General features: G+C 46.2%; 1 protein-coding gene across 1 annotated transcript in view; it reads left to right on the top strand.

Moving 5' to 3' along the window:
• The window catches only part of LOC133026593 (sodium channel protein type 4 subunit alpha-like), an 87,796-nt gene that overhangs the window by 57,150 nt on the left and 10,646 nt on the right, over positions 1 to 20,000 (top strand). The window contains exons 22-28 of the mRNA XM_061093479.1: positions 1,134 to 1,250; positions 10,617 to 10,771; positions 12,196 to 12,369; positions 14,753 to 14,875; positions 16,083 to 16,358; positions 19,223 to 19,276; positions 19,538 to 19,679. Of these exons, the coding sequence (XP_060949462.1) occupies positions 1,134 to 1,250; positions 10,617 to 10,771; positions 12,196 to 12,369; positions 14,753 to 14,875; positions 16,083 to 16,358; positions 19,223 to 19,276; positions 19,538 to 19,679 (1,041 nt within the window). The remainder of the gene's footprint in view (positions 1 to 1,133; positions 1,251 to 10,616; positions 10,772 to 12,195; positions 12,370 to 14,752; positions 14,876 to 16,082; positions 16,359 to 19,222; positions 19,277 to 19,537; positions 19,680 to 20,000) is intronic.

Genomic DNA, 20,000 nt, shown 5'->3' with positions numbered 1-20,000 from the left:
AAGTAGAGACAGCTGAGCAGAGACTCAGGAGGCTGAACACTTGAATGGTCCTGGTTCGATTCCCTCGTGTGGACCCGTGTCCTCCAGACTCTGAACTCGTCCTGCGTCCTCTTGAATGTGTGAATGAGACGCACTTTGTCCCAGTTCAACTGACGAAAGTAATCAGATTACACGTGTGTGTTACTTCTCCTGCCTTCAGCTCCTCTGGCCGCTCGACAGAAGCAGCTTATGAATAGAAATACATTTTAACCCTCATTATGGACGTCAACTGTCACAGAGGACCAAGGCTGTGTGTGTCTGTGCTTGTGTGTCTGTGTGTGTCTGTGTGTGTCTGTGTGTGTCTGTGTGTGTCTGTGTGTCCAAGGCTGGCATTCGTCACAGCGGCCCCTCTCTGTTCCCAGATTCTGAATGTATTCATGAGTTAGCTGTTGACTCAGGTAGTTAGCTCACCTGTCCTCACACACACACACGCACACACACACACACACATGGACACACACACACACGGACACACACGCCGCCCGCTGTGACTTTGTCCAGACCAAACTTGCCAGATTTGCTTCCTAAGCCTTGCTTCCGTTTCCCTCCATCTCCCTCGTCCCTTTGTAAAGTTAAACTCCCATGATGCTTTGCAAACTGGGGCCTTTGAAGTCAGCTGGGATGGGGGGGGGGGTTTCCTGAGTGTTGTCCTGATCTGCGGGAGTGGAGGTGAACAGACGGAGGGTTTGGAAGGTGATGTCTGTCTGTGTTGTCTCAGCCAGGTCTCCTGTCGGTTACGTAACATTAAATCTGACTCATTCAGCCGCATCGTCACTCACACACAACACACACTCTGCACAATCAAAACCCACAACCACACAAACACTCTACACAATCAAAACCCACAACCACACAAACACTCTACACAATCAAAACCCACAACCACACAAACACTGACACTAACGCAGGCACCAACTCTGAAAGGGAACAACTTCTCTTCGTAGGATTCAGCCGATGCCATTCTGAGAATTTCTTATTCAATCTAATAATAAAATAGATATTTGCCGACAACTTTTGGATATTAACCTTGAGCAGCCTGACGGTGACTCAACGATTCTGATTGGTTGTTTCCTTCTGTGTTAATCAGCAGAAAGACGAGCTCAGCCTATCAGAGGGCAGCACGGTGGACCTCAGGAAGCCCGGAGAGGAAGAGGACGAGTTCTCCGAGATGCCGGAAGAGGCCATGGACCCCGACAACTGTTTCCCTGACTGTACGTGCACACACACACACACACACACACACACACACACACACACACACACACACACACACACACACACACACACACACACACACACACACACACACAGGCAACAAGGTCGAACACAACACACAGTGTGTTACGACACGTTTTACTTTGTTTAGTGTTCTCTGTCTCTTGTTTGCCGAAGTCGTATCTGATGCTGCCCCCTGCTGGACTGGAACAGCTTGTTGTATCCGTTAGTTTCTCACACTCCAGCTAACTTGCACATCTTTCAACCCGGCTGGAAACTCAGTGTTCAACTTTCCAAATATAAGAATTCACAACTTTGCTCTTTATCTCTAAACTGAACATGTTTCTGTTTTCTGGCCTCTTACAATTTATTAATTAACTAAAAATGTACGGAGATAAAATAGATTCTGACATTTTAATCTTGCTTTGCTTCATGACAACATTTAGATTTAGATTTCTCTTAAGATGCATTGAACTTTAAAATAAAGTTCAATGCAAGTAAATAACATTGAGTTTAAATTAGATAGTTGATGTTACACTTCTTTAAATTTGTCCTTAACTGAGAACGTTCAGTGCAGATTCATATTTTGTGTCCCTAAAGAAACGCACACAGAGTTTTGTCGGGTTTTCAGACTTAATGCTGAGATGTACAGAAACACACGGAGGTCAAGTCACGCTCATGTATTCACTCTGTGATAAACTCATTACAGGCCGCGCCTCCTTTACAGCTGCCTCCTTTATAAATGACCTGCAGCTTAACGACGGGTGGAAACGTTGGTGCCACTACTTTTGTGTGTTGTTTGCTGTGAAGCTGTTTTCCTTCAGCTGGAGAAGCTTTCCTCTCAGCACGAGTCCGTCCCACCAGCCGCCTGACCCAGTACTTTCACACCCAGATTTATGATCCTGCTCCGACTAACTCAGGTGAAAAGCAAACACCTTGTTTCCTGCCTGACTCAGCCGCTCTCCTCCCGGGGCTCGGAGATTTGTCTCAGACACGGTTCAGCGCAGCGAGCATGTTCACGCTGTCGGGGGGGGAACTGTCGGGGGGGTACACTGCGGTGTTATTGGGCAAGCGGCAGCCAATGAAATCCCGTTACTAGAGACCTGAGGTAAGCTATGACATCACATGTTCTGTCGATGATCAGAGAACTGAAGAACAAGAGGAGATTTACATCTGCTTCTATGCAGATGATGCAGTGTTATATCAACCAATCAAACAGTTGTTTTCACTCGTCAGTTAAAGTGTCGGGTTCACTTTCTCATCAGGTTTGGTCGAAGATCGGCTTTAATCGCTCAAATATTCAGATAATTGAAAATGTAAATGTTTATTCTTCATCTTCATCATCCTCATCATATCTCATCATAATAACATACAGCAGATCTATGGAGGCTTTAGATGCTGTTTGTTAGTTTCTGCCGTTTGGGAATGATTCGTACCAGAGGTTTGATAAAGTGAATTTATTTTGGAGGAAATTATTCATATCCAAGCAAACAACAACAATACAAAAACAATTAATATATATTTGTTTATAACACTTTGATGAGATACAGAGCCAATGACTCGCTGTCTGTGTCTCCTACACCCGCCTCTGGTGTGTGATTGGCTGGAAAGACGTCACATGACATGATAAGAGATTAAAAAACACATGGTCCACATCCACACAAAATGTTAACACATATTTTATTTAACCCATTTTTTAAATTATCGTACAAATATAAGAAATGATTCGTGCAACACTGGAGCGTAAATACACATCAACCTGTGAGTCGGTGTCTCCAGGTGTTTCCAGATGTGGAGGCGTGTGACTGTACATGAGGAATCCTTGAGTGTCTCCAGGGGGAGCTGAGCCTGGTGGTTCGAACCCTGTGTGTGTGTGTGTGTGTGGGGCGGGGGGTATCAGTGTTTGTGAAGATGCTACCTCACATGATTCATTCACTAACCACGAGCCCGGCGCCCACCCACCTGCCCCAGTACCTTCATGCTGAGATTTATGATCCTGCTCTGACGAACCGGGAGAAAAGCAAACACCTTGTTTCCTTCCTGACTCGCCACTTTCCTCCCGGAGCTCGGAGATCTGTCTCCGACACGCTCAGCGTCTTCAGCAGAGACGAAGACGAAGACGAAGACGAAGAGCGAAGACGAAGTTCGTGACCGGATCAGAGTTCAGCGAAGGAGTCATATTGTAAACGTTCAAACACCTCAATGCAACCCCTCATTTAATTCCCTTCAGAGTTTCCGAGGTGGTGTGAGGTGAAGGAAGAATCCGGCTCAGACAGAATCAGGCCACGCAGCTGGAGAAGCAACGAGCCAGAACAACAAACTCCTGAATCAGTGCGGGTCGGACCGAGGTAACACAACTTCCTGCGCCGGCTGCTTCACACAGGAACCTGACGCTCACCTGCTTTTCAAAGTTCGACCTCGTTCACTCGACTCGTGAAATTCTCCCCGACAAACGTATTCAGCTTTGATAAACGGCCGCTGCCTGACGCCAAGGCCGCGCCGCTCGTGTTTACAGACATGACAAGTGATCTGAGAGACGCCGTCACTGGGGGGGGGTCGAAGGTCAGTGACACCGAACGAAGGTCGCTTCATCGAGCTTCTTCGTCTTCTCAGCATCCGACAGATTCAACCATTAACACAGAGAAGAGGATTCCTCCATCGATGCAGATCAACCAGGTTTCACTTGAGGATCTGATCTTCTACCGGAGGAAAGAAACCAGAGGACGAGACATCGAGACGTTTCCACTGGTCCGATGATCTGAACAATAATAAACCAGAAGAACAAAGACCTTTCGAACAGAATTTCAACGTAAAAGACCTTGAAATGTCATATTGATAAATCATAAGTCATCAGCAGATTCTTATGGAACTTGACAAAGATGACGTCACTGAAAAGACGTTCAGTGAGTTTCTGTTACGACTCGTTTGGTCTGGTTACGTTACATCATCAAACAGGGTTAACATACAACATGACCGCAGTCCGTCCCTGAAGGAATGTCTTTACAATATACCCTTTTTTATGGTTATTTTTATTAATATGAGTAATATTGTTAGAAATAAACAGTGAACACGTGGCTGCATCGTTTGACACAGACTGAAACAAACAGAATCATAACTCAGTCGGGAGCGATAGAAGCAGAGCGACGTGTCAGGATCGATATCAGTGACGTTGACCCTCATTTGATTCTGTATCACATCTAATTCTGTCGCCTCGTCTCCAACGACCACGGGTTCAATTCCCCTCCGCAGTGACACAGTGCTTCCTGTCAGAGGAGCTGTGGATGAGAGTCGGAGCCAAGAGGCAGATGTTGTATTAGCTTTGATTCATTTAGAAGATTGATGTGTTCAGAGCCTCTGTCCCCACACGTCGCCCGGTTCCTCCTGATTCAGCCGAGTCCTTCAGCGCCGACAGACATTTGTCACCAGCTGGACTCAGATCAGCGGCTGGAGCGGCCGCAGAAGACGAATGAAACACGAGAGAAAGAACTCCTCATCCTCCTCTTCCTCCTCTTCCTCCTCCTCCGCCGCCGCCGCCGCACGGTTTCATCTGCAGAAACATGACGAGCAAACAAAATGACAAGAGAGGAAAAGAAAACGCTCGAAGGGAAAGGACATCAAATGAAAACATGAAACTGAAAAGAACAAGAGAGGAGGAAGAGGAGGAAGAGGAGGAGGAGGAAGGGGAAACTAAACAAAGAAAAGGAAAATGATTGTCGTAGAAAGAGAAGGAAAGAAAATGGTGATATAAGGAAGGGAGGACTTTGAAAGGGATGAGAGAAAGATATGAAATTATTCAAAATGCTTTTAATGTTTTTCATATTGTGTCATTTTTACATTTGGCTTTACTACGATATTTGTTACGATATCAGTGAGAGAAGAACGACCTGAAATGACAGAAACACATTCGACGAACATTTGTTTAAAACGTCTTTTTACGTCTGATGAGTTTGGTCCATGTCCCATCTGCTCACATGGAGGAGGAGGGGTTCGTGCCCTGACTGCAGCCAGCCACCAGGGGGCGATCTCAAACAGTGAGGACAATGGGGAACTCGCTGACATCAACAGATTTCAGGCACAGAAGCATCTTTGCACCTCGACGTCCCATCACACTGGACCAGTACCACCAGTATGCTGACACAGCACCGAGCTACCACATGTTCCAGTGTGTGTGTGTGTGTGTGAGTGTGTGTGTGTGTGTGTGTGTGTGTGTGTGTGTGTGTGTGTGTGTGTGTGTGTGTGTGTGTGTGTGTGTGAGAGCAGGGATTCCTGCGACTCGGCCAGCTGCTGCCGAACGAGGCCAGAAACATGACTAACAGCAGCGATCAGACACCAGCTGTGTGTTTGTGCTGGTGAGGAGACAAAGAGACCATCTGGAAGTTCAGGACAAATCCCACGATGTTCCTCTGCGTAGATCTTACCACACGCTATCACACCTTCACATCATGGACACGTCTTCACTTCCTCCTTCTGACGTATAAACTCTGCTGTGGACAGATCAGTGTTGTTGTTTCCAGCTCCTCCACACGGCGTCGGCCTCATCACCAGAAGATCTGGAATCTCCTCGTGTTTCCAAGTGGACGTCTTCGTCTTCTACGTGTCCGGCTCCTCTTCTTCATCCTGAGATCTTTGTGTTCTTCAGGTTTCACGTCACGAGCTAGAAACCTCGTCCACACGTCCACTCGCTCTCTGTGAATCCTTCTCAAATGGACTCGTTCAGATAGGATCTAGAGTTTTTCTCGGGGCTGCAGGAGAACCTCCAGAGAAAGTCTCCTGCAGCAACTGATTCGGACATTTGTGTTCTCGGATCATTTCATGAGATTGTGTGGAGTTCACTGCAGGTGTGAAGTGATGTGAGGTGTGTTGTGTTGTCTTTGTGTTAGAAACCGGTCTCAGACTAAAGAAATGCGTCTCCAACTTTTGCAGAACAAAAAAAATCACCTTCTCCTCCCAATCCAGGTGATTTATTAACACGTGTGTATTTGCTTACGTTTTTGTGTCTCTGTGCGTTTATGTTCCACAGAGTTGTTTTATAGCTGTGAAGGTTTGTGTGTGTGTGTGTGTGTGTGTGTGTCTTCCACCACGCTGTGATTACAAAGCACAAAACAACAGCGTGCCTCCCTGCTGCTCCCTCTGGCCGTCAGGAAGACAAAGTGCGTGCGTCGGCCTGAATGGCGCCGCTCCCCCGACGCTAATTATTCATCACGGGAGACGAAAGGTCGGTGGAACGAGAGAATCTCGGCACTAACGAGAGGAACTCCTCAGATGGATGAAGGTCATATCACTTCCTGCTTTTACCCGATAGAGTCACAGGAAACAATGGTTCATTGAGGCTGGATTCACGAATAATGAACTCAGGTGTGAAGGATCCAAAGTTCGACCTGATTTAAAGAACTGTGTTAATGAGAAGATTAATATCACAGGAGCTGAAGTTCTGTGGACGCTGCACAAAGATGAATCCAGGATGTACGAGTCCAGTTTTAGACTGGATCCTCACGTGGGAGGGGCCTGTTGTGTAAAGGGGTCGTCATGACGATAAGAGCACTTTATAAATCCAGGTACTCTTTACTGTGTAGACGCAGCTGTTTCCTGTTTCCAGATGTGGATTCAAAGCTGCAGTTTGACCAGAACCACATTGATTCAGTGTCTCATCAACACACACACACACACACTGACACACACACACTAACACACACTGACACACAAACACACACACACACACACACACACACACACTTATTTACCCTCATGTGTCCTGCAAGTACAGATAAAGTGTATCACTCACATAATCCAATTATATAAGCTCACATGCAAATATAAAAATCCATAGAAATCCACGCACACGCACGCACACACATACACACACAGACACACACACACACACACACACACACACACACACACACACACACACACACACACAGTGAAGTGCTGACAGCAGGCATTAGATTAGCTGCCTCATTAGTTCTCTAAATGCCAACTCATTGGTTAATGTTGTGATGCTGCATGACACGATTGAGAGGGAATATTTGAGTGTGTGTGTGTGTGTGTCTGTGTGTGTGTGTGTGTGTGTGTGTGTGTGTCTGTGTGTGTCTGTGTGTGTGTGCGTGTCTGTAGCTGAATGTCTCCGATGTGACTCTTGCAGCAGGCGGACGTCGTCCCGATCCGTCCACATGTTTCTCTTCGATGTGATTTCACTTTCTACTCAGATTTATTTTCCTCCTGAGCTGAAACTAAACAGGACGTATAAAACATTTCTCACATTTGACGTTAAAAACTGTGAAATGAAATCATAGAAAACATCCATTATGTTAGGGGGCGTTTATAGAGAAGCTGAAATGTAAAGATGTCTTCACTCAGAGAAATGAAATCGTGCAAAGTGTGAGTTCTGCTCACTGAGACTTCACCGTTTGGGTTTTTGATCCTAGTTGGAAAAATAAGTAAGAGCTCAAGTAGAGAAGGATTCTTATCCTGTTGATTCCGTCCTGAAGGGGGCGCTAGAGGAAGGTGTGTGTGTGTGTGTGTGTGTGTGTCGGGGGGGCAGCGGTGGTCAGAGACAATCACCCGGCAGGGGGACATGGACCCGTGTGTTTCCTGAGCAGCGTTCGGTCTCGGGTCGATGTGTCGCAGCAGCGGCTCCAGCGACAGGTGATGTAACGAGACGTTTAGAAACGCGTTCAATAGAAGTTTACAGCTGCCAAAGTGTTTAGCACCGGGGGGGGGGGGTCTCCTGACACACACACACACACACACACACACACACACAGACACACACACACACACTGATAATAACTCTGCCAAGTGGGCTGATGGGTGTCGGGTTTCCAGCGGCTTGTTTTCATTGGATTACTGGGCCGGGGTATCGGGGAATAACCTATTAGTAACCATGGAAACGGCGAGCCGGGGTAATCAGAGCTTTAATTAGCGAGAGAGGCGGACGCTGCAATCAGCCGAGTGACGAGCGGCGACAGCTCGGTTCTCCTCCGGCAGGGGATTCAGGTTCTACAGCCGGAACCAGCGCCGCTTTGCGACTCTGTTTTAGCTTCGTGTGGAAAACAAGGTTCGGTACCGGAGTCCGGTTCCTCCAGGGTTCCTCCACGGTTCCTCCAGGGTTCCTCCAGGGTTCCTCCAGGGTTCCTCCATGGTTCCTCCACGGTTCCTCCAGGGTTCCTCCAGGGTTCCTCCATGGTTCCTCCATGGTTCCTCCAGGGTTCCTCCATGGTTCCTCCAGGGTTCCTCCACGGTTCCTCCAGGGTTCCTCCATGGTTCCTCCAGGGTTCCTCCACTGTTCCTCCAGGGTTCCTCCACGGTTCCTCTGAGGTTCCTCCACGGTTCCTCCACGGTTCCTCCACGGTTCCTCCAGGGTTCCTCCACGGTTCCTCCACGGTTCCTCCACTGTTCCTCCACGGTTCCTCCATGGTTCCTCCACTGTTCCTCCACGGTTCCTCCACTGTTCCTCCAGGGTTCCTCCAGGGTTCCTCCATGGTTCCTCCAGGGTTCCTCCACTGTTCCTCCAGGGTTCCTCCAGGGTTCCTCCAGAGTTCCTCCAGAGTTCCTCCAGGGTTCCTCCAGGGTTCCTCCATGGTTCCTCCAGGGTTCCTCCACTGTTCCTCCAGGGTTCCTCCACGGCTCCTCCATGGTTCCTCCAGGGTTCCTCCACTGTTCCTCCAGGGTTCCTCCAGGGTTCCTCCACTGTTCCTCCAGGGTTCCTCCATGGTTCCTCCAGGGTTCCTCCATAGTTCCTCCAGGGTTCCTCCAGGGTTCCTCCACGGCTCCTCCATGGTTCCTCCAGGGTTCCTCCACTGTTCCTCCAGGGTTCCTCCAGGGTTCCTCCACTGTTTCTCCAGGGCTCCTCCAGGGTTCCTCCATGGTTCCTCCAGGGTTCCTCCACCGTTCCTCCACCGTTCCTCCACATATCCTCCACGGTTCCTCCACCGTTCCTCCAGGGTTCCTCCACGGTTCCTCCACGGTTCCTCCACGGTTCCTCCACGGTTCCTCCACCGTTCCTCCACCGTTCCTCCAGGGTTCCTCAAGGGTTCCTCAAGGGTTCCTCCACCGTTCCTCCACCGTTCCTCCACGGTTCCACAAGGGTTCCTCCACCGTTCCTCCACCGTTCCTCCACGGTTCCTCCACGGTTCCTCCACTGTTCCTCCACAGTTCCTCCACGGTTCCTCCACGGTTCCTCCAGGGTTCCTCCAGGGTTCCTCCACCGTTCCTCCACGGTTCCTCCAGGGTTCCTCCATGGTTCCTCCAGGGTTCCTCCAGGGTTCCTCCAGGGTTCCTCCACGGTTCCTCCAGGGTTCCTCCAGGGTTCCTCCACGGTTCCTCCACTGTTCCTCCACATATCCTCCACGGTTCCTCCATGGTTCCTCCAGGGTTCCTCCACATATCCTCCACGGTTCCTCCAGGGTTCCTCCACGGTTCCTCCACGGTTCCTCCACGGCTCCTCCATGGTTCCTCCAGGGTTCCTCCAGGGTTCCTCCACGGTCAGAACGAAGTAGTTTCCTCTCCACACTCCTGGTGGTAACTCTCTCTCTGCACGGCTCTGGCAGCACGTGACGTTAGCCTGCAGCTAGCTCGTAGCTCCCGGACTCGCCAGCGCCCGACAGCAGCTCGCCCATCACCTCGTGTTTGAACACTTTGGAGGTGGGGCCAGTGGCAGACACACCCCTCTTTCGATTGGTCACTTCAGTCCACAGACAAAGTGGTGGTTGTATTTTACGTGAAAGGTCAACTGGGGTCAAGCAGCATATTTGAATGTAACCTATAACTTCAATTAAAATGCGTATCTTCATTCGTCCGGTTTCTTCGACCTTTCTTCCAAACTTCTTCTTCATCTGTCTGAGATGTCTTCGGCCCCATCCTGTCCACTTCCTCTGTCAGCGGCTGAGCCCCCCCCCCCCCATCATGCCCTGCTGGAGGGCCCGTCAGCATCAGTCACCGGAGCGATCACTCAGCGTGAGTTCCCGCTCCTCGTGGCGAGCGGACGTCAGGACGCCGCTCGTCCGTCTCTGACTCGCAGATCCAGTTTGGAAACGTCAGCGATGAGTTGTTAGCGGCGACGGGCCGACAACGGGAGAGGACAGAAATCTGATCCGCTGGTCTCAGAGGAGGAGGAGCTGACTGATGGCGTCTGGGTCAAAGGTCACGCTGATCCTCAAAGAACGACTCCTTCTGACCGTAGATCCAGAACATTCAGAATCTACACAATGTTCTGAAAAAGGTTTTAAACGTTTCTCCCTCTACAGATGTTTTAAAAAGTCAACTCTCTCTCTCTTTTCCCTGTGTGTGTGTGTGTGTGTGTGTGTGTGTGTGTGTGTGTGTGTGTGTGTGTGTGTGTGTGTGTGTGTGTCTCCCGCCCTCAGTGTGTGTCTCCAGGTTCTCCTGCTGTGACCCCGACACGACCTCCGGCCTCGGGCAGATCTGGTGGAGGACGAGGAAGACGTGTTACCAGATCGTGGAGCACAGCTGGTTCGAGTCCTTCATCATCTTCATGATCCTCCTGAGCTCCGGAGCGCTGGTCAGACACACCCACCACTCCTCCATCTATTCTCTCCATCTTCATCTATTCTCTCCATCTTCATCTATTCTCTCTATCTGCTTTTATTTACTTTACTTTCATCTATTCTATTCTCTCTACTTTCATCTATTCTCTCCATCTTCATCTATTCTCTCTACTTTCATCTACTCTCTCTACTTTCATTTATTCTCTCTACTTTCATCTATTCTCTCTATCTTCTTTTATTTACTTTACTTTCATCTATTCTCTCTATTTCATCTATTCTAACTACTTTCATCTATTCTCTCTACTTTCATTTATTCTCTCTATCTTCATCTATTCTCTCCATCTGCTTTTAGTTACTTTACTCTCATCTATTCTCTCTACTTTCATCTACTCTCTCTACTTTCATCTATTCTCTCTACTTTCATCTATTCTCTCTATCTCTTTTATTTACTTTACTTTCATCTATTCTCTCTATTTCATCTATTCTAACTACTTTCATCTATTCTCTCTATCTTCTTTTAGTTACTTTACTTTCATCTATTCTCTCTACTTTCATCTATTCTCTCCATCTGCTTGTATTCTCTCTATTTCATCTATTCTCTCTATCTTCTTTTATTTACTATATTTTCATCAATTCTCTCCATTTCATCTATTCTCTCTACTTTCATCTATTCTCTCTATCTTATTTTATTTACTTTACTTTCATCTATTCTCTCTATTTCATCTATTCTCTCTACTTTCATTTATTCTCTCTATCTTATTTTATGTACTTTACTTTCATCTATTCTCTATACTTTCATTTATTCTCTCTACTTTCATTTATTCTCTCTATCTTCTTTTATTTACTTTACTTTCATCTATTCTCTCTACTTTCATTTATTCTCTCTACTGTCATTTATTCTCTCTATCTTATTTTATTAACTTTACTTTCATCTATTCTCTCTACTTTCATTTATTCTCTCTATTTCATCTATTCTCTCTACTTTCATCTATTCTCTCTATTTCATCTATTCTCTCTACTTCCATCCGCTCTCTCTTCTTTCATCTATTCTCTCTATTTCATCTACTCTCTCTACTTTCATCTATTCTCTATATCTTCTTTTATTTACTTTATTTCATCTATTCTCTCTATTTCATCTATTCTCTCTACTTTCATCTTTTCTCTCTATCTTCTTTTATTTACTTTACTTTCATCTATTCTCTCTATATTATTTTATTTACTTTACTTTCATCTATTCTCTCTAATTCTCATAACTTTACTTTAAGTAAATTTGCTTTACCGGACTTTGATTATTAAGATGAAGAGAACAACTCTACACTTCCAGTCTCAATCCGTCCTTTAAAATCATATATTATAATAAATTGTACATTACCTCGTTGACTGTAAGCAAGGGGCGGGGCCCTGACATCTGTCCCCCCCCCCCCCCCCCCCCCTTCAGGCGTTCGAGGACATCTACATCGAGCAGAGGAAGGTGGTGAAGGTGGTGCTGGAGTACTCAGACAAGATCTTCACCTACATCTTCATACTGGAGATGTTGCTCAAGTGGCTCGCGTACGGATTCAAGAAATACTTCACCAACTACTGGTGCTGGCTGGACTTCCTCATCGTGGACGTGAGTGACTGATTCTTTCACTGTGGATTGATTCGTTTGTTGTTTGTAATATTTCATTTTGATATCACTTGATTATTTGCAAGGACACGCTCTTCACATCCCATGAAGGAGTCTCTGAAGGCTGTGAACCAACATGTCCAACATGTCCAACACGTCCCACATGTCCCACATGTCCCACATGTCCCTCACCGAGAGTTTCATCTCTATTCCCACTGTTTCATTCTTCTTCAGTTGTTTTGTTTCCTTTTCCGTCTTCGTTTAAAGAAAAGGGAAAATAAAAGTGACAGAGAGCAGAAGACATGAAGAGAACGAGGGTATGAAAGATGGAGAGAGAGAAAGAGAGAGAGAGACCGACACACACCAAACTAGAGAGAGAGACAAAGAAAGAGTAAGAGAGAGCGAGAGGGAGATGTCATGTCATCCTTTCTCTTTCTTTGTCTCTCTCTCTAGTTTGGTGTGTGTGTGTGTGTGTGTGTGTGTGTGTGTGTGTGTGTGTGTGTGTGTGTGTGTGTGTGTGTGTGTGAACCTCACTCCCCCGCAGAGATGCAATCCCATGAATAAAAGGGCCGAGAGACAAAGAGGAGGACGGAGAGCGAGAGAGAGAAAAGTCCAAACAGCCTAAAGCCAAACGATCATCAGCAGCTTTTTAACCTCACACACACACACACACACACACACACACACACACACACACACACAAACACACACACACAAACACAAACACAAACACACACACACACACACAAACACAAACACACACACACACACACACACAAACACACACACACACACACACACACACACACACACACACAGACACACACACACACACACACAGATTATGATGCACACCATGCACATGCCTGCATCCAGATGGAAATGGACTCTCTCTCTCTCTCTCTCTCTCTCTCTCTGGAGGTTTTCTCTTTTCGTGGCCTAAAGAGCGAGAAGGTGCTGAGTCACTGGATCTATGCAGATGTGAAACAGGAAACAGGAAGTGGAGGAAAGAAAGACGCAACCGCTTCTCTACAGCGTGAATCCATTCTCAGCCACTAGGGGGCAGAAAATCATCAAAACAAGCCGACAGGTCGTCAGTTAATAAAACACGCGAACCTGTAAATCACTGGATCCTTAAAAGACATTTCAGAAGTTAAAAATCATGAAAAGAAACTTGAATCCTCAACTCTCCGTACTTTACTCTTTATTAATTTGATTTTTTTTACAATTTGCTCTTGTTTTTAGTTCCTTCTTCGCGTTGTTGTCTTCATCAGTGAAAACAGAGAATCTATCGTCACAGATGAGATGCTTTTATTTCCGTGTTGAGTTTCTGACGATAGCTTCAAGAAACACAAAGTCGGAGTGAAATGAAAAGTCCGATCGCTGTTTCTCGGTTTGATCTTCGGTCTTGTGGTTGTTTTTGCTTCTGACGTGTTGAAATGACCACGATGATGATGTCACAGTGACGGTGTGACGCCCTGTAGATTTCAGTGATGGCTCACCTGGCTCAGTTCATCTCTGTGGACCAGATCACCACCATGCGGGTGCTGAGGACTCTGAGGGCTCTGCGTCCTCTCCGGGCCGCCGCTCGCTTCGCTGGTATCAGGGTAAGACCCGGCGCCGCCCGGCTGGACCAGGCCACGCCCACCTGGGGCTCAGCCGGGAACTCAGAGGCTTTTACAAATGTTTCTGTGAAATAAATAAAAACATGAAGCAGCTCAAACATGGACCAGGACCCGAGTCTGGTCCTGCTCTGCACAAACAGTATGAAAGCATTTCATAATTAATGAATCATAGCTCAATAAATACAAGAACTAATATTTTTTTCAAATAAATGTGTTAATCACTAAATAGAGACTTTATTAAAATCTTCTTTATTCCCTATTTTAAAGGGCAATACAAAGATTGATAGTAAAAAGGATTTACAAATGAAAAACTCGATTTTCAAATGATTATATTAAAAAAAAAAAACAGAAAAGAGTCAATAAATATATAATTAAACTGAACATGATGTTCCAGAGTGTTCACGTCGCCCTCGTCCAGATATTAATATGACATCATCTCCGGTGTTTCTCCGTCTCGCTCGTCGCTGCCGAGCAGTCGTCAGCGTTTCCTTCTTCTCAGTTTTCTTCTCCTCAGTGTTTCACAGGATCGAACCTTCTCTGGATTCTGAGGAGAAACTCGACTTCACTCTAACATTCTTCATTTCTCTTGTTCCCTCAGGAATCAGCTGATTGTTGAACTAACGCAGCCTCTTCCTCCTCAGATATCCAGGGCTCTGATTGGCCGCTCCGGTCTCCTCCCCCTCTCTCTCCGTCTTCAGATTAACGTTCCTGCTTCTCTCTTCTGACTCCGCCTCTTCCTGTCCTCTCTCTCTCTGCCCCAGGTCTCATTGGTCAGTTTGGTGGCCAACACGTTGGGTTACTCAGACTTTGCAGCGATCAAGTCCCTGCGGACCCTCCGCGCCCTGCGGCCCCTCAGAGCCCTCTCCAGATTTGAAGGCATGAGGGTAAGAGTCAGTATTAATAAAGATAACACACCTGGGCGGAGCTATCCTCAGTCAATCGGATTAATGGAGTCAGGAGAAGCTCTGGAGAACGAGTCGGATGTTTGAGTCCATGAGAAACAAAGCAGGAGATTATCTGTAAGCATCGGAAAAAAAGACAAAGAATAGAAAAACTTAAACCTCACTCACAGGTTGTTCCAGGATCAACAACCTGTGAAACAAACCTTTAGTCACATGTAGATCTTTACGCCCAGGAGTGTTGCTTTACACATCTCACCTTCTCTCTCTCTCTCTCTCTCCAGTATTTGCTGCTCTCTGATTGGTTCGTCTCAGACACTGAAAGCTTCTTGTTAAACTGTGAATCAGTATTTGAACTTTGCACGTCCGTTAATCTCTGTGACCCACTTATCAGTATTATTATTATCTATTATTACACTTGACTCTGCAACAGAAGAACAGGAAACTCCTTCAGACTGAAGCCGTTCATCTCCTGTGAGCGTTTGTGAAATTAAAAAACTAGCAAAACAATTATATGACATAATATGAATTCTTGAATTTACATGTTTAAAATTATATTTGGAGAAATGAGTTAATTTAAAGTGACTCTGGTTCACAGGAAGTTCAAGACCGGTTCGAGATGAAATAAACACCTGAGCTTTCAATCTCCCATGATCCTCTGCTCCTTTCTTTGTCTGGCTAATGCGATTAGCTCTCGTGTCATGTGACAACGCTCGGCGCTCTGCACCACGCCGCTCGCTCAGCGCGGGATTCTGGGTAGAAGAGGTGCATTGTGGGTACAGCGAGGTGGGAACTCCAGCACGGAGACGAGAGCTGCTTCTCCTCCACCTGAGTCCTGAAGAAACGATTGGTTCATCGTGCTGCGTTCACTGACCTCAGTGACCTCACGACCTCAGTGACCTCAGTGACCTCAGTGACCTCACGACCTCAGTGACCTCACGACCTCAGTGACCTCACTAATCAAAGCTCAGTGGAAACTAGTGATATTAGGAAAAATACAACTTTATTTCTAAAGTGCTTCTCAAAATACATGTGAATAAAACAGACAGAACTAAAATAAAGATAAAAGAAAATATTAGGAGCAATAAACTGTTAAAAACATGTAAGGAAAGTGTGTATTGAAGTGCTTGTTGTGTGTCTGTGTGGTTGTGTGTTTGTGTGCGTCACCCTGCCTCTCTCGCCCTCCCTGCAGGTGGTGGTCAACGCTCTGATCGGAGCGATTCCCTCCATCATGAACGTGCTGCTGGTCTGTCTCATCTTCTGGCTCATCTTCAGCATCATGGGCGTGAACCTGTTCGCCGGGAAGTTCGGGCGCTGCGTGAACCGCACGGGTCACATCTACGACGCCGCCTTCATCAACAACAAGTCGGAGTGCGAGGCGCTCAACGACAGCTCGCTCTACTACTGGACCAAGGTCAAGGTCAACTTCGACAACGTGGGCGCCGGGTACCTGGCGCTGCTGCAAGTGGTCAGTTTGACACTTCTGCTTATTCACTTTTTCATTTTTACAAATTACTTATTATTCATGAACAACCGAGAGTTTGAAGAACGATGAAGAATAAAGTCGATTAACTCCTTCACTCCTCGTGTGAAACCACAACAGGAACCAAACGTTGTGTGAATAAAAGCTGCTCGTCGACTTCATATCAAATTAAAACCTCCACAAACTGAAGGAGGTTTGACCCCCCCTCTCCCTCCCTCCCTCCCTCCCTCCCACATCTCGTCGTCCATTTGCGTCTTCGCTTTAATTTTCCTCCCACACCTGCTCTTCTTCATCACTCTCACTTTTGACTTTTCCACCCGTCCGCTCTGCCGCCCTCTCGGCTTTTAAGCCTTTAACGTGTGTCTCTCTCTCTGTCTCTCTCTCTCTCTCTCTTTGTCTCTCTCTCTCTTACTCTCTCTCTTACTCTCTCTCTCTCTGTCTCTCTGTCTCTCTGTCTCTCTGTCTCTCTGTCTCTGTCTCTGTCTCTGTCTCTGTCTCTGTCTCTGTCTCTCTCTCTCTCTCTCTCTCTGTCTCTCTCTCTCTCTCTCTGTCTCTGTCTCTGTCTCTGTCTCTGTCTCTGTCTCTGTCTCTGTCTCTGTCTCTCTCTGTCTCTCTCTCTCTCTCTCTCTCTCTCTCTCTCTCTCTGTCTCTCTCTCTCTCTCTCTCTCTCTCTCTCTCTCTCTCTCTCTCTCTCTCTCTCTCTGTCTCTGTCTCTCTCTCTCTCTCTCTCTCTCTCTCTCTCTCTCTCTCTCTCTCTCTCTCTGTCTCTCTGTCTCTCTCTCTCTCTCTCTCTCTCTCTCTCTCTCTCTCTGTCTCTCTGTCTCTCTCTCTCTCTCTCTGTCTCTCTCTCTCCGTCTCTCTCTCTCTCCCTCTCTCTCTCTCTCGCTCTCTCTCTGCTCTGTAATTATGTGTCACTTAAACTGATGTAAAACTAAATATCTTATCTCTATAAGAAACTTTTCTGTGACATTAGTAATTTAGCTCCGGTCCAGTTCTCTGATATTTTTAAAAAACACATTTCAAAGCCTTTATTTCATATAAAGCTCATTTTTAAATGAAGATATGAGACATTTCTCCTTTACTGTATTTCCCTCCATCACTTTTCTTTCCTCTGCATTTAGGTTGAAACTTCTTTATCTCCATCTGTGCGTTCTGCCTTCAATCTGTTTTTATGTCATTTATTTATTTCTGCCTCTTTTCATCCCTCACTCTCCGTCGCTCCAGCATCCGTTAGCAAACACAACATGAACAAAGCCAATTACAGCCACTGCAACTTTCCTCCACCGCCTCCTCCTCCATCTCTCCATCACCTCCATCTCCTCCGTTACAAGCCCTCGTTTCCATCCTCCCTCTCCTCTCTCTCTCTCCCTCCGTCTCAAATTTGTTCTCTCTTTCCTTCTCTCGCTCTCTGTCGCCCACCACGGGAGTCCTGAGAGCCTCCAATCAATCAGCGTCTGAGAGGCTTTTATTTTTAGAGCGACTCCAGCCAAGTGGGAGGGAAATGGAAAGATGGGGAGAGAGAGAGAGAGAGAGAGAGAGAGAGAGAGAGAGAGAGAGAAACAAGAGGAGAAAGAAATCTGAGATTCAAACAGCAGAGAGATGGAGGGATGAGGGACAGATGGAGGAAGGATCGTGCAGATCTGTAAAAGAAAAAGGGAGAGAGGGAGAAAGGAGGGATGGATGGATGCTGTAGAGGAAGACAGGAGGTAGAAAGGAGGAGAAGAGAGAGGGATGCCGAGTGGAGAGGAGGACGAGAAGAAGAGAGGATCTGGAAACACCTCAGTCTTCCAGCTTGTTCAAACTAAAAGTAAAGAAGTCCGTCTCCTACTTCAGCTGCTGAGAGGAGTTATCGGAGCGCGGTCACCATGGCAACGGGTCGCTCAGCACGTCTGTGTTAGACTGGTCGGCGTGGAAATGGTTGACGGGGGCAACCCTCCCATTAGCATCTGGAAATAGCTCCACGCTGGAGAACATGAGGCAGAGAGACAGAAAGTTTCCTCTGTCGGCTCTGAATTATTCTTTTTATTCTAGAACTGGGTGATCTAGAATCTGTCGTCACCAGGTTCTCCAACACATCACTTCGTCTGATGAAATTTCTCCTCTGACTATATTTTATATATTTTTTTAATATTTTGATATGGTTAATACTGACAGTCGTGTATTTTTTAATATTTCCTTGCTGGAGTTTGAAACATGACGCTGTTATATGAACAGAATGAATCAGTTTTAATGAGTCGAAATTTCACTGAATCTGTCCGGAACAAAGTCGCCTGTTTTCACATCCGTTAGAAACATCACCTTTTACAGTGTGACCCCTCTCGCCCACATCCGACAGACCATAATAACAACAGGTGGAAACCCATGGCAACCAGCTGATTTCAGATCTGAGTGACGGACGACAGGTGCTAAACTATTCTCTCTCTCTCTCTCTCTCTCTCTCTCTCTCTCTCTCTCTCTCTCTCTCTCTCTCTCTCTCTCTCTCTCTCTCTCTCTCTCTCTCTCTCTCTCTCTCTCTGAGGAAGGAAGTCCTAAAAAGGACATGTTGAACGTTCATGGCGTATCCATGGAGCTCCGACTCTCTTAACTAATTTTCCTGTAAAAGACGAAGGCCTCAGTTACTGTGTGTGTGTGTGTGTGTGTGTGTGTGTGTGTGTGTGTGTGTGTGTGTGTGTGTGTGTGTCTGTGTGTGTGTGTGTGTGTGCGTGTGTGTGTGTGATACCTGTGAACAGTTTCCATCTCTCTGGTCCCTTTCCTCCCTCGAGCTCTTTGAGGATCTTGAACTTTCTGCTGTGGACACAAACTTCTCTTCACATGTTCTGAGCAGTAAATGAGTTTTTCTGTTTCTTCAGGCGACGTTCAAAGGCTGGATGGATATCATGTACGCAGCCGTGGATTCCAGAGCCGTGAGTTCCTTTACAATCTTTTAATAACATTCAACACCACGTTAGAAATGAGACGAGATGAACCAGTTTGGATTTGATTAAATAAAATCAAAAGTTCAAATGAGATCGAGTCCAATAACAATCTGTGAGTTAATGAAGAAGAGGAACAAGTTTCTGGATCCTCACATTGATCCAGATACACAACAAAGTCTCAGAACCTCCTCGTCTGGGCGATGAATAGAGTTTCTAGTTCTTAATGATCTTGTTGTTTTGTTCTCGCAGGTCGAGGAGCAGCCGATCAAAGAAATCAATCTGTACATGTACCTGTACTTCGTCATCTTCATCATCTTCGGCTCCTTCTTCACCCTCAACCTCTTCATCGGCGTCATCATCGATAACTTCAACCAGCAGAAACGGAAGATGAGTCCCGCGGCCGTTACACAGTTCACTCACATTTACAGAATCTGCATTTTTTTTCTCTATCTTTGGTGATATTTTATCATTTCTTTCTTATTATTATTTATGCTGTTTTATTAACATTTGACGCTTTTATCATCATTTACTCTGAAATCTTTTACTCTGTATAAGCGCTCTTCTTTCTGATCTTGTGTCGACGGCTTTAAATCCACTAATTGATTGGTTTGAAAATTGATATATAAATAAAACAAATAAAACAACGTTTAAATGAAAAGTAAAACAACAGTTGTTGACTTGGTATTTGTTTTCAGACAGTTTAAGACATGTT

The sequence above is a fragment of the Limanda limanda genome, chromosome 20 (assembly GCF_963576545.1).
Source record: "Limanda limanda chromosome 20, fLimLim1.1, whole genome shotgun sequence".
In the NCBI taxonomy this organism is placed as follows: domain Eukaryota; kingdom Metazoa; phylum Chordata; class Actinopteri; order Pleuronectiformes; family Pleuronectidae; genus Limanda; species Limanda limanda.
Note: the sequence above shows the minus strand (reverse complement) of the source record. Positions and strands in the feature narration are given on the sequence as shown.